This window comes from Podarcis cretensis (assembly GCF_951804945.1).
Source record: "Podarcis cretensis genome assembly, chromosome: 5".
Classification (NCBI taxonomy): Eukaryota; Metazoa; Chordata; class Lepidosauria; order Squamata; family Lacertidae; genus Podarcis; species Podarcis cretensis.
Genome location: NC_137174.1, coordinates 48184103 through 48198952, shown reverse-complemented (window position 1 = coordinate 48198952; position 14850 = coordinate 48184103). Strand labels below are relative to the sequence as shown.

Sequence of the window (14850 nt, the reverse complement as noted above, 5' to 3'; positions counted from 1 at the left end):
CCAACAAAATATTAAAATACAGTAGTCTGTCAAACATTAAAAGCTTCCCTAAACAGGGTTGCCTTCAGATGTCTTCTAAAAGTCTGGTAGTTGTTGTTCTGTTTGACATCTGGTGGGAGGGCGTTCCACAGGGTGGGTGCCACTACTGAGAAGGCCCTCCGCTTGGTTCCCTGTAACTTGGCTTCTCGCAGTTCCAACCATTGGAACAACAATTACAACCATATAAGGTGACATGCTTAGGACCAAACAGCAGCTGTATGCCAGAGAGCATCCTAACTATTGTTGCTGCCTTGGCAGGTTTCTGTGCATTTGTGTATGCGAACTCTTTTTATCCTAATCCTGAATGTTGGAGAGCTAGGAGAAAAGCAACTTTTCAACCATAATTAGCCTATAATGTTGGATTACATGCAATTAATTGATGGCACTCTAAAGGACACAGTTTCTGAGGGAGCTTCTAGCACGTATTGAGAAAGCACACAGCAGTCACCTATAACTTCTCCTAGACTAGACATATTTGCCCCTTGTACATACTTGTTAGATTTCATTTGTCTTATGTACTTGTTTGCATTTTTATTTTGAAAACTTTTAACAGATTATCATTAACTTGGTGGACCAAGCTGGACGAGAAAAAATTATTGGTGATTCTTATCTTAAACAAGTTTTAATGTACAACAATCCAAGTCTTACATACGTTTCATTTGACTTCCATGAACACTGGTAAGTCTGTCAAAATGTCTTATAGCAATTTAATACAAAAATGCTAAATCATTCCATTCCATTCCATGTTTCTTGTAAGCTGGTATAGTATGGCAGGTGTTTTCCAGAGCTAAGTTATGCCTCTGTGAATGTTTTCAAAATCTTTGTAAACTGTCATTTTGAAATATTGTCTTTATAAAAATGTTTAGGTGAGTATTTTCTTGTATGTGTTCATACATACTGATGTCAGAGAGTGAGTCAGGATTTTGGGCATGTGCATAGCTATTCAAGTTGATTTGTCTGTGACAGATACTAGAAAATGCTTTTTAAAAATCTCCATAAGGATTATTTTTTCTAGATTTCGTTTGATATAAAATATACAGTACTGCATTCCTGTAAGAGTAAAAATTCAGTGGAACTTTTAATCTTACTCTTCAAACAATGACCTGCACAATTCCTTATTTACATCTCCCATGGTCGTATTAAATTATGTGTTATTTTTAATACACCTATGTAGAATTGTACTGACCATTATTATATAAGCATCTCTCCGATGAATTTCCATGTTCTTGTGTTGAAAAAAAGAAAAACAAATCAGTAAGTTGTATTTTCTTTGTACCTTTTAGCCGTGGAATGAAGTTTGAAAATGTTCAAACATTGACAGATGCCATTTCGGACATAATCACTGATGTGAAGTGGTGCTGGTTAGTATTAGCATGTTAATTTCACTCTGAAACAGAAAATAAATTTTACATAAATGATTGCATGCCACTTGCCCCCTTGTAATGATACACACGCTGCTTGATAGGGTAGATTATTTTGGCCGGTGATTTACAACTGGTCCAAGATGAGCTTGTATATCCCTCGAAGTACCCAGTGTACACTTTGGCAGTTCTTCTGGGCCGGCTGCTAACTGGGAATGCTTGGTTAGTAGAAGTGGCCAGGGTGCTTTTTACCATCTTATGTTCACAACTGGTGTACAAGTCTATTGGGAGAGGATAAGCCTTTTCTCAGTTATCATTGCACCTAGTAATGCCCAGCCTGGACTATGTTAATTCATTCCATTTGGGCTGCATTTAAATACAGTTTGGAAATCTGGCTGCCCAAGTAATGATGGGGTCAGGTGATCAGATCAAATGGAACCTATATTTCACCAGTTGCTGGTACATATCTGTCCCATTTGAAAGTGCAGGTCCTAATAACCTTTGAATGGTGTGGAACTAAGTTGCCCACACTTTTCACCAGCTGAAGCCTTATTTATGTCTCTGCCAGGAGAAAAATTAAGCTTGAAGGCATATAGGACAGAGATTTTCTCAGTGGTGACCCTACATTTGTGGAACATACTGCCAATTAGAGAACGTCAGGACTCCTTTGCTGCAGGCCTGAAGTCTTCTTTGTTCTTTGTCACATTTTCTTAAATGGGCTTTATTGGGCTGCTGAATTAAATAGTTCTTAACCATAATTACTGAACTGGATATTTAGGCATAATTACTGAGGTTGGTTTCATCAGTGGTTATTTTAGTTACTGTTTGGATGTTTTTGTTACTCATGTTATATATTTTATGGGAAGTTTCCTTAGAAGGCTTTTGACACTTAAAGGCAGCATATAATAGTGTTAATAAAATTAATTAGGAGAGGTTTGGACAGTATTTAAAGCTCAGGTTAATAAAATGATGGCATCTCATCAGTGATAATACAGTTACCTCACACAGAATGGGTAATGTTTAGGTGCCCTTTTTGAAGGACAAGAAATTAGTTTCTTGAGAGTAATGTTCTTTGTTTCCCCTGTGACAGGGGTGGGGAAGCTTTTTGGCTCCATGTTCCATATCCTTAACGGGATTTCTGTTTTAAGACAGCAAACACTGCTATTGCAAGCATCGTGGCAATCAAGAGAAACCCTGCTTCTTGCAGATCCACTAAAAGGGGGCTTCTCTAGTGAGCAGTGATATGTCCTCCAGTGCGCCTGTAAGAAGTGCAGCGATACCTGTAAAATACTGGGGGTAGTTTCTCCTCTCCCCTATTCTTCTTCTCATCTCAAGCCACCCTGTCCGGCCCACGAGACAGCCTTCTTCAGGAAATAGGAGAGAAGGGGAAAGAAAGCATGCTGTTTGCAAAGGCCTCTGTAACTATGAGAAGAGAAGGAGGAGAGGGCCTAAAGCTGAACATTATTTGGACAGATTTGTGGACATTAATGCAGCAGCAAGAAGATGATTGGAATCCCCTTCGGAACTTGAAATATGGGTACCCCCAACAAAAATTTAAAATTCGGCTTTGTAATTCGGAATTTATGTGATGTGATTTGATTTGATTGGTTGGTTAATAAAAATTATTATATATAAAAAAGCTGATCTAGTCCCCTCAAGCTGGACAAGGGAAAACACAAGAGAACTGAAGGAGCCAGGTGCAAGACCAGCAGAATGGAAGAGGGGAGGGAGTTTCAGACAGCCCTTGCCACACTTGTTTGAACTGAGGAGGATTTAACCCCTGCTCATCAGCTGATCCCACTACTTTGGCTGTGCAGGCACTCAGACAATGCAGAATTTAATCCTGCCATCCCACCCATCATTCATATGGGTGGGGGGGTGGTTTAGGGAAAATGAATTTTTTTCTACACCGAGGGATGTAGGATTTTTTCACTTTAAGCTTTCTAATATTTTTCTTCTTCACTTTTTGCAAGGGTGGACCAAGCTGGAGTGATTTGTAAGCAGGAAGGGATTTTCCGAGTTAACTGTATGGATTGCCTGGATCGAACCAACGTTGTCCAAGCTGCCGTGGCCCGTATAGTTATGGAACAGCAGGTATTGCAACTTCAGTTTACAAAAACCTTTATTAATGAGAACTATGTGAAATATAGTCAATTAGACTAGTATGGAATGTGTGCATAGTCTATTCATACTTAAATTGCTTCAGAATAATTCTTCTAATGTGAAGCATGATCTTAGTGGAGAACAGTAGTTATTACCCTTGCCATAGTTGCACAAGTAATAGATGCAAATTCAAATTTTTGTCCGGTGTTTGGAGAACAAGGTTTCAGTGGTTAACAGACGAATGGAATAAACTTGCTTTCTGTAGCTTCAGAAGAAAGATAACAGCCCTATACTCCTAGAGTAAAAAAAGACGAAAGAATGGCACTTAGTAATAACAATAAAATTAAATTCCAGTTGAAGAAGTTGGGTGTGATGCCACCGGAACAACCACTGCCAATGAAATGCAATCGGATCTACCAGATTATATGGGCTAACAATGGTGATGCCATAAGCAGACAATATGCGGGAACAGCAGCTTTAAAGGTAAAAACATTTCACTTCAAGTAAAAATAACTCTTAGGGTAATTCTTTTCAGTTTTGTTAACTGAACTTATAGCAGGAATAGTTTACAAGGTTTATACAGGAGCTTATTGTTTTGGTTTAACACATCACATCTTTCTTAATGTACAGGACTTCTGCTGACTGGGCTGGTTAGGTGAATCCCGTCCATAGATTTCACTGTTCTACAGTTAATACTATAGATCAGGGGTTCTCAAACTTTCTACCAATGTGGCCAGCTAGAGACAGCTGAAAATTGCTGAGGCCCAGCCGTCAAAAAAACTGCAGTGCAGGGGCAGAGCCTGTCACAAAATAGTGGCAGATTGAGGCAGAGGTTGGAATTAATCAGATGGAAGTTCCAGGCATTTTCTAGCGAGCCAGTAGATCTTTGAAATTGCCAAATTCTTTATTACAGCATTTTCTTTGTAGGAAAAAATTCCATAGCTCAGCTTTCCTCCAGCTAATTACAGGCATTTGCTCTTGAGGTATCATGAGTCAGCCTTCCCGTGTAAGGCAGAATTTGTTGATCCAGAGGGGTCTAAGTAGAAAGGCATTTCCCCTTCCCACCCACACAGGACTCTAAACATATTTTTACCTGTCTCCGGTGATTTCTTCTGCTATCCTCCCTTCACATTTAGTTTGCTTGCTATTCACCACCCACCCAGCTGCCTATCTCATTCAGTCTTTTCCCTGATCTTCTTATGCTTTATTTTCTCCTATAAGAGCTTTCCTCCATTATCCTCTTTTCGCTTTCCAGTTTGTTTAACAGTAATGATGATTGTGATAATAAATCATTAACCTTTTATCTTAAAAGTTTCCTGCAACACCTTTTCTGGCTTTCCCCCTCCCTCAGAAACCTTCCATTCCTCTTCCCCCATCTCTCTTGAACTTCTGTGTCTCCCAAGCACTGTTACTCAGCATGCGAAGGGTCGCTGATGTTGGCATTGATCCAACCAGCTAGTGGGGTGGGATAGGCAAGTGAGGAGGGATTGTGCAGACTGAAACACTGAGGCCCACCTGAAAGCAATTCCTGGCCCACTTTTTGAGAAACCCCAATACAGATCTTGTGTTTAGAATCTGCAGATATGTTTTATAGAAAAGGGACATATTTCAAATGGTGACTCTTAAATAAGTGCTATTTAAACGTACAGGAGTACTTTAAAAAAAAATGAGATGTAACTCTCTGCTTCTGAAAGATGCGTTTCTTAAAGCAGTGGAAAGTTACTGTTATTTAAGATGTCTCTCATATGAATAACCAGTGCATTGAGTATTCAAAGATGTGTTTTGTGCAATAGGGCGACTTCACAAGAACTGGTGAAAGGAAGCTGGCAGGAGTCATGAAAGATGGTGTTAACTCTGCAAATAGATACTACTTAAACCGCTTCAGGGATGCTTATAGGCAGGCAGTCATTGGTAAGATAGTTTCAGTCAATTTCCGTACTGAATAATTGTCTACTATGTATCTGTTGAATTTTCTTTTCATGTTGGTTTCTTTGAAATGTTAAAGATGTTTGGGTCTGTGTTTTCTACTACTAAATAGGTCAAAATCTTGTTTTGTGTATTTTTAAAAGTATGGACAAGACTGACTCATTTTAGCTGAGCTTTCTAGAAGTTTTGGCAATAAAACTCTCTCCATTTGTAATCAGTGAATTTTTTTTAAATACTTCAGTCTTGAATCATGGTGGAAAAGGCAGGGAAGACTCATAGCGAAATCCACTTGTCTCCTAAAGATAATGTAGGCATGCCCCTTGTAACTTGAGCATTGCTTAGCTCTTGCTTAAGAATTAGGTCTTGGTTAAGAATTTCAAAATACCTAAATCCCAAGAGTCAGAGGTATAACTTAATCAAAGCAGTCCATTTAGTAACTTACCGCCAGCTTTATTCCTGTTATGCATTGATATTGTTATACATTCATTATGCATTCAGTGTTTTTTTTGTGTTTTTTTGTGTCTGTCTAGATTTAATGCAGGGCATTCCTGTGACAGAGGATCTTTATTCCATATTCACAAAAGAGAAAGAACATGAAGCACTGCACAAGGAGAACTTGAGAAGTCATCAGGAACTGATTAGCCAGTTATTGCAAAGTTACATGAAGTTACTATTACCAGATGATGAAAAATTCCATGGTGGTTGGGCACTTATTGACTGTGACCCAAGGTATGCAGAATGTTCTATGGTTATATAGATCTTAAAGTACCATGGCATCTTTTACAGTGACCAAATGTGTAATAAGGTGGTGGAGGGATACAGTGGGGACTGGGGAAGAGTTGAGTCTTAAATGTTTTTCAAGTACCGTATTTTTCTCTCTATAACAGGCAGATTTTTTCTCCTAAAAAGTAAGGGGAAATGTCTGTGCGTGTTATTGAGCGAATGTGTGGTCCCTGGAGCCGACTGGTGCGAGCGCAGGGGCAAAAATCAGGCAAAAATCAAATCGGGCATCATGGAGGAGGGAAGCCTGAAGAGAGGAAGCTGCTGCTTTCCTGCATTCTGCCTCAGGGTCTTACTGCCCACCCTCTTCTGTTTCATTGCTGTGTTTGCTCAAACGGAACAAAGAGCAGGCAAATCCCCTCCCCTCCAGGCAAGCAGAGGGGAAAGGAAAGGATTGCGTCCTTCCTTCTAATTTCTCTCTGTGCTCTAATGCTTTCTAGGGACTCGCAGGCAGCCGGAAAACATGCAGGTGGGAGAGAGAGAGAGAAAGAGAGAGGGGGGGGGGCTGGCTTGGGTGCGTGGGGGGAAACTTTTGCCTTCCTTTCCTCCCTCCCGTTAAATCCCTCTCCTGCATTCTTAGCCAGCTGCTTCTCTTCACACCCCTCTCGTGCTCCTTGTCCCTTCTGTGTTTTTCCTTCCCTCCCCACTTAAAACGTGGTTACAAAGCATGGATCCATATGGATTCTCAGGATCTTTGCATTGGGTCAGCCCAAATTCACCATCAGATCACATAGCATGTCCATGGCTACAGCCTGCACCAAAAAAATCACACACCCACTGTTGCCTGGGGCCACAATGGTGCAAAAACGTGGTTACAAGGCACAGATCCACAGGGATTCTCAGGATTTTTGCATTGGGTCACCCCAAATTCACCATCAGATCACATGTCTGTGGCCACAGCATGAAGCACAAAAATGATACATCCACTGTTTCATTCAGAATCCCCCCCCCTTGTTTTCCTCCTCTAAAAACGATGTGCGTGTTATTGTTAGGTGCGTGTTATAGAGCGAAAAATACAGTAATTAGAGGCCATATTTTCTCATTGTGCTCAACCTCTGGTACATGCCCTCCTAACAACAACAACAACAATTTATTATTTATATGCCACCCATCTGACTGGTTTACCTCAGCCACTCTGGGTGACTTCCAACAAATTAAAACACCAAACATTAAAAACTTCCCTGTACAGGGCTGCCTTCAAATGTCTTCTAAAAGCCAGAATGTTGTTTATTTCCTCCGCAAGGTGGGCATAGAAGGCCCTCTGCCTGCTCCCCTGTAACCTCACTTCTTACATTGAGGGAGCTTCTGCTTCTGTCATTATTCTGTATATTTTGTTTTAAATTGGTTTGCTGCATTTGTTGTTGTATTTTCTGACTTGGAACTCCCCTGGGAACTTGTTTTGAAGGTGGGGGAAAATCCCTATAATAAATGCTGCCATGGTAATATCTAAAACTAGCCATGTGGGTGGTTGGATCATTCAGGATGTTACTACACCTATGCTACAACTCCCTGAGAGCGTTACTATGGTACCTCAGAACAGTAATTTACTTTGAAATATACAGCAAAACAAAATTTTGAAGAAGAGAAGGATTTCTAGGTTTTATTGACAGACTATATGAAGCAAGGCATTAGTAAACATGGTTGTTGTTGTCATTACTAATGATTGACTCCATACTAGTTGCAGGGTGTAAAAGGCTTCAGAAAAGTGCTGTGAAATTTTCATGTCATCCTGTGTAAAATACTCTGTTCATTTTTGTTTAGCCTTGCGGATGCTACTCATAAAGATGTGGATGTCCTCCTTCTGCTTTCTAACTCAGCATACTATGTAGCCTAGTAAGTAAGATTCTTTCTACTTTACACATTGAAAACAAAGATATCAGAACATCTTTGCTACTTTTTTATTGCATTGTAATAGGATTCAGGTGTGATTCAATCCAGATCTAACTCTGGGCATTGATGTCTTTTTGTCTAGTTATGATGATGAAGTAGATAAAGTAAATCAATACCAAAGGCTGAGCCTTGAAGATTTGGAAAGAATAGAAATAGGTAAGACCTCAAAGTTGTTGCATTTTAGCTGTTCTCTCCTCATTTCTTGCCTAAACTTAAGCTATTTGTCATAATCATTGAAAATACATGAATGAATAACAGTCTCTTCTATATGTTGAGCACCCAGGATTTGCTACATTTATATGCTCCCACATGTTGTCAACAATAGCAATGCAAGAGGCGCAATACAAAAGGCAAAACAAGCAAATCCATTGTACCAACTATGTCCTTATATGTAATGTATTTACATAATAGAACAGCAGAGGACCATTCTAGGAGGGCAGTTGATCTCAGCTAAGTCAGCAGAGGGTGGTCTCACTGTTACACTTCTCCCAGTGATGTAATAAAGTAGAATGGCTGCTTAGGAAAAGAGCTGAAAGGTTCAGAGGTGTTATTTAGAAAGTTATGTTCTTTATTTCTAAAAACATTCATGCTTTTTGTAAAGGTCCCGAACCAACTCTCTTTGGGAAGCCCAAGTTCTCATGCATGAGGCTCCATTATAAATACAAAGACACAAGTGGATATTTCCATACTCTTAGAGCAGTGATGCGCAACCCTGAAGAGGATGGAAAAGGTAACACACTTCTACAAAGTTTTTAGAAGAGAGGTAAACCACTTTTCCCAAGTCTGACCACTGCATATAGGAAGTAGAACTTAATTATAAGAATTGAGCTGAACAATTGAGTTGAATTAAACAAAATAGGAAATTGCTATTATTCAAGAACTTGAGCAGAAAAACTCAACACTCCACATTTCAGAGCCTGGTTTTTTAGTCAATCAATTGAATTAATCAACATGAATTATAGATGCCAACTCCTTTAAGGCCCAAGCTATGGTGTTCTCCCAGCTTCGCTCCCTTCAATATCTGGGGGAAAAGGAGGAGGAGGGACAGACTGCAGGGTGGAAGAGAAGCTTCCCTTGCATTTATGTTGCTCTCCTTTGGCTCTTTCAGTGACACCCACTCCACCTGCTTTGTATGTGAATGAAGCAGACCTGCATTTAAAGATACATTTAAGAGAGGATAATACTTTATCCAGTCAACAACTAGGAATAGTCCTCATTCTTTTATGCTTGTGTTCAGCTATATGGCTGCATTAATGTGCCAGTTGCTGAATGATGGGCGTCTCTCATTTCACATTGCTTTATGCTAAATGGCTCACTTGCCAGGTTAAAAGTGAGACCAATAGAAAAGCTTCACCGAAGCAACTACACACTCAGTTTTCACAAAACGGAAGTAGTAAGAGAGAATATGCTCTATTCATGGCTTTAATGGACAAATAACGTGCATTTCAGATACTCTTCAGTGCATTGCGGAGATGCTGCGAATCACAAAACAAGCTATGGGGTTAGATGTAGCTATTATTGAGAAGAAACTGGAGAGGTGAGTTAATACTCTTCCCTTGGGGAGTCCCAAATCTCTTGAATCATAATACTTGTACTGGTTGCTTAAAGCAGCTGTCTACTGACAATTAAAACAAAAAATTTCCTTCCAGTAGCACCTTAAAGACCAACTAAGTCAGTTCTTGGTATGAGCTTTCGTGTGCATGCACACTTCTTCAGATACCAATGTTGCTCTCAATGGTGCTCTCAATGTTGCTCTCAATGTTGCTCAATGGTGCATGCACACGAAAGCTCATACCAAGAACTGACTTAGTTGGTCTTTAAGGTGCTACTGGAAGGAATTTTTTTGTTTTGACTATGGCAGACCAACACGGCTACCTATCTGTTACTGACAATTAGTAACTAAGAGCTTATCTGCACATGCATACAAGTATTACAGTACCCATCTACAAGTTTTTAATACTGTGCCCCTCGGGAGAGGGGTGTGTCATTAGGTTTTTTTAAAAAACACACACGTGCTGAATGAGGTTGGGGGAGCAAGTCCACAAGGAGTGTTCTGTCTTCAAGGGGCTTTGGGTGCAGGGAAGGAAGATGATGGTCAATGCCCAGCTATCTAGGAGAAAAGTATGCAGAAGTTAGTGCTGTATTTATGTCTCACTAAACAAAAAAATATTCATTAGAACGTGTCTGAATATTAAGCAATGTGTTGAAAGTATATCTGAATGTACGTTTATCAGAGGAAGTTACTGATCTTCTTCATTCTGCAGGAAAAGCAGCAAACCCCATGAGGACATCATTGGTATTAGATCCCAAAACAGAGGCTCCCTAGCCCAAGGAAAAAACTACTTAATGAGCAAGTTCTCATCTCTTAATCAGAAAGTGAAGCAAACCAAATCCAATGTAAACATGAGCAACCTGAGAAAGTTGGGGAACTTTACGAAGCCTGAAATGAAAGTCAACTTCTTAAAGCCGAACTTGAAAGTGAATCTTTGGAAATCTGACAGTAGTCTTGAAACCATGGAAAATCCCATGGCAGATGCTAAAGCCAACGTAGAATCTGACATTGAGATCTCCTCAGATAATGATTCATTCCATTCTGATGAGTACCTTACAAATTCCAAATCTGATGATGACCAGCAGTTCATGGACTCCTTGGAGAACGTGGGACAGATAGATTATGTTCTGCCCAGTTGTGGTATCATCGCCTCTGCTCCTCGGCTAGGCAGTCGGTCCCAATCTATAAGCAGCACTGACATCAACATTAGCATTCCTGTTCCTTCAGAAATCCACGTGACACACTATGAAGACCAAACTAAAAAGTCTGAATCGGAAGGGAAAGGACCCCAGGAAACTCCTGCCACAGACAATGCTGTAATAGAGTTCACTAAGCCAATTGATGCCTACTGCCACAGATTTGTGCAGGATGCTCAAACTAAGATGACAAGTGTTTCAGAAACAGAGATGAATTCTCAAGAAGCTCAGCAAGAGTTGGATCGCATTAGCAATAACGCTTCTAAGAAAACTGAATCTTGCTTGGGAACAGCTGTTGAGGCTCCTTCCAGACCATCTAAATTGGATGTACCATTTTCAGAGTCAGGATCACAATTCTTAGCAGTAGAAAACACCAATGCTAAGTCTCATAATACTCCAGGCTCCTCATCCAGTGTACTGGAAGCTGGGTCAGGGTTTCATATGACACCTTCACCAGCAGAGAGTAATGGCAGTAGGGCAGTCTCTCCTTTTGCAAAGATTCGCAGCTCTATGGTTCAGGTGGCTAATATTACACAAGCTGGTTTGACCCAAGGAATCAGCTTTGCGGTGGCTAAAGTACAGAAAAGCCCAGTTGAACCAGAATCTGTAAATGAAATTCAGCAAAATGAACTGAGAGAAATGTTCACGCAGTGTCAGACACGGATAATTCAGATCTAGAGAGCACACGCTTCAGATTTAAGTTGTACATATTGCTAAACAAATGGTTTGTAACGGCCCCTTGAGGGGAGGGGGTGAACCAACTGCCACTAAGTATTGGTATCAAAAAAATGCCAGTAACTATGTTTACAGAAAGGTTTGGGAGATGCTAATTGGGTTCTGAACAGGTTTCAGAATTATCCTCAGGCAGCTGAGCTGGTGAAGGTAAAACTACTAAACAGGTAGCTCATACACCAGTGGTTGATGTGCATGTTAAGTTTGCGTGATCAATTGCACAGTTATCTTTTGAGACCAGTTTCTATAGGCCTTCTGATTTATGTAGAAGGGGGTGGTACTGAACACCTGTCAACCTTATTAATCTTGCACTGTACCAGTGAACTATTTTACTCACAGATGACATTCTATTTATTTTTCAGACTAACTTTTTTTATTTATATTTTTAAATTTGTTTTCTTGTTCTAGTTGCATTCCTAAGGGAGGTGGTCTCTGCAGAGGAAGGTCTTAAATACCTATGCCTGTGGGGGGTGGTTTACTCTCCTTCCTCTCCCATCGATTCCTTGCTTCTTCCTACCTCTGTTAATTTATAACTATGGTATCTAGGAGCAATCAATAATATAGTAATGAGTAAAAGCTTGCAGGGCAGCTGCTGAAAAGGTTTTTCTTACAATAAATAATCTTAAAAAAAAACTTACGGTGTGTCTGCAAACTATTATGTGTCTTCTGTAGTGAAACTTGACACCCTACTCTTAGGCTGCAGCCTTTATTTTCTTTTTGAGGAAAAACAAAGGTCTAACTTAAAAAAAAATGCTGAATGTCAGGTATGTGCTAATGTGTTCATATGAGGAGACAATTGCCTAAATAAGCACGAAAGCACCAAAAAGGACATAATCTAAAACATACTCATCCATAAAATCATACTGCTGATATTTAAAATCCAATTAATGCAAAGTGTTTCGAAACAGTTGTAGTTGTAATCAGTTGTGAGACCAATTCTGGCTTTGTCACAGTACTGGTGGGGAATGAGGCCGCATCTAAATGTTTCCCCGGGAATCTGATTCCAAAAACCTGATGTGTAAGAAGTAATTTCCTATATAGCTCATTCTGTTATTTCCCGGAGGAGTCTTGACTGATGTTCTATAGTAGAATGTAGCAGCAGAAACAACACTGGATTCTGCTAAGCTTCATAGCCTCACTAGTCCTCATTCTAGAGCCAGGGTCTCTGTATGTTAGTACATGTGTACTATAGCTAGACTGCATGTACTGTTCTAAGCAGTTAACGAGTGTCATAATGGTGGTATGATGTCTTTGAATATCTCTGCTATAACAGAAGTGATCATCACCTTAACCTGATTGTCCTTGTCTAATACTTTTGATACTGTTTCCATTTTGTTATTTATTTCTTATTACTGTAATGTGTATTCCTTTTTTTGGAGTGTCTGTATAAATTTGTGGGTATATTTAAAATAATATTGTATTGTTTTAACGTGGGAGACCTATATAAAATATTTTAATAAAAAATACTAATAGTATGCATTTTGGAGTAAGTGTTTGAAATGCTGAGATCCTTTTTAGTTCTTGAGTTGCTGAATGGATACAGCCTCTCCCCACTGTTGGTCTGAAACTGACTCCGTATTCAGTATCTGCCTTTGGTTCGGTGTACACATTATGCTAAATCATGGTTTATGTCGACTATAGTTAAAGTTGAAGCATTTGACAGATGATCACTTAAACTATGCCAGAGAAGACACAGAGGCCCCACTTTCTGGACACAATGTGTTCCTAGGAAATTGTTTGCTAGGTGAGTAATAAGCCAATGATTTCCATTATTTCCAATGGGAACATTCCTAATTTGTAATGTGTCTGTTCCCTCCCTCTTTCCCTCCCTCCTGTGGTGTCTGCCTGAAATTGCTGCAGCGAATCAGCAAAAGTCAAAGGAAAAACTGATTTGTCTGATCTCTGCTGCTCCACGATTTGTCTTACCTCCCTCTCTTCCTCCATGGTTTCTGCTGGAAATGGCTGCCACCAACCAGCAAAGTACAAACAAGTAAAGAAATGGGCAAACTTTGGCTGTTTGGATCTTTGAATCAGCTGTTTGTGTAGCAAGGGTTGGGTATAATTCTTTGTGTTCAGATAGCTGAGATTTTGGATAAGCATTCTGATAGAGAGACCAGCAAATCATTAAAGGCAGCAATAGCTTGCATATAATAGTAGGTTATGATTAACGTTAACATGGTTTATAAAGCTACAAACCCTGGTATACTAGTGACTTCAGTATAATTCAACCTTTAATGAGTTAAGGTGCTGGGCTGGGTTTGCACTTAATGCTATGCCATGCTTGAATAAACAGTAGTTTTGTGTTATATACATGAACCAGACTTTTGCATTGATTCCTCAGACGTTGTTTGAACAGTCAGTTTATATAGTCCACAGCCCTATTTTAATTCTATTCAGTCTAGGATTTTAAAAAGAAAAAACTTCAGTTTGAAGACGTTTTTATGAAAGTATCTTATCCCATTTCTTTTAAGGTCTGCTGCATTGATTTGCCTAGTCCTCCCAAGGCATAATGTATGGTATCCAACCATACTGGTGCTAGATGCAGGAATGCCCAAACACCTACCATGCATGAATGAAGACTTGCCACTACTTTTGCCTTAAGGGAGTCTACAAGATTCCAAACATGGAATATCCTCTGGTTAGACATTAGTTGATTATTCATGCATTGGTTAAATCTGTAGCTTATATGTTGATAGTATTGGCTTCTATTCCACCCCCCCTTTTGTTTCTATAAATAAGGGCCTCCTCCCTGAACAGGTATTCACCTCTGAATGCCACGGTGGATATATTTGACCTGGATGTAGTGTCAACATTGCAATGATGCAGCCAGGTTGCACATCGGACGGATGTATTGGTGGCAGTGGACTTGTGACCTTAGATGCATGGCAGCTTGCCACATCTGCAACAAAGGCTGTAAATTATGCAAGGTGCACCAAAGCCCCATGCATATTACCCTCAGTAGTGTTGTGTTCTGCCAAAGGATGGAGGGGTGGGGAACTGATGTTGTAGAAGCTGCACAAATGAAGTCAACTGCAGCTCTGTGGCCTTTCTTCCAAGCTAATAATGCAGAACACCTCTCACCACAGGAACCTTGAAACTTTCCAAGGACTTTTTTGGGGGGACGGGCAAAATATAAAATTGTTGTCCTGCACAAGGGCGATGCCCATTCACCATTGGCAGCTGCCTCAATATAAGCAGCTAATGCAGGGGTTGGCAAGGTTTACCTTGACTGGGCTGGTTCACTCCAGCGGAGATCCCTCTCTGGGTTGGA

The 14850-nt window shown here is 40.0% G+C and overlaps 1 protein-coding gene across 2 annotated transcripts in view; it reads left to right on the top strand.

The window, feature by feature from the left end:
• INPP5F (inositol polyphosphate-5-phosphatase F) overlaps nucleotides 1-13054 on the top strand; it is a 40902-nt gene extending 27848 nt beyond the window's left edge. For both annotated transcript variants that reach the window (XM_079978381.1, XM_079978382.1), the window contains exons 10-20: nucleotides 593-717; nucleotides 1323-1400; nucleotides 3374-3494; nucleotides 3858-3986; nucleotides 5297-5414; nucleotides 5960-6158; nucleotides 7971-8042; nucleotides 8182-8255; nucleotides 8701-8829; nucleotides 9549-9636; nucleotides 10364-13054. In XM_079978381.1, the coding sequence (XP_079834507.1) occupies nucleotides 593-717; nucleotides 1323-1400; nucleotides 3374-3494; nucleotides 3858-3986; nucleotides 5297-5414; nucleotides 5960-6158; nucleotides 7971-8042; nucleotides 8182-8255; nucleotides 8701-8829; nucleotides 9549-9636; nucleotides 10364-11525 (2295 nt within the window). In that variant the 3' untranslated portion in view covers nucleotides 11526-13054. The remainder of the gene's footprint in view (nucleotides 1-592; nucleotides 718-1322; nucleotides 1401-3373; nucleotides 3495-3857; nucleotides 3987-5296; nucleotides 5415-5959; nucleotides 6159-7970; nucleotides 8043-8181; nucleotides 8256-8700; nucleotides 8830-9548; nucleotides 9637-10363) is intronic.
• The last annotated feature ends 1796 nt before the right edge of the window (nucleotides 13055-14850 follow it).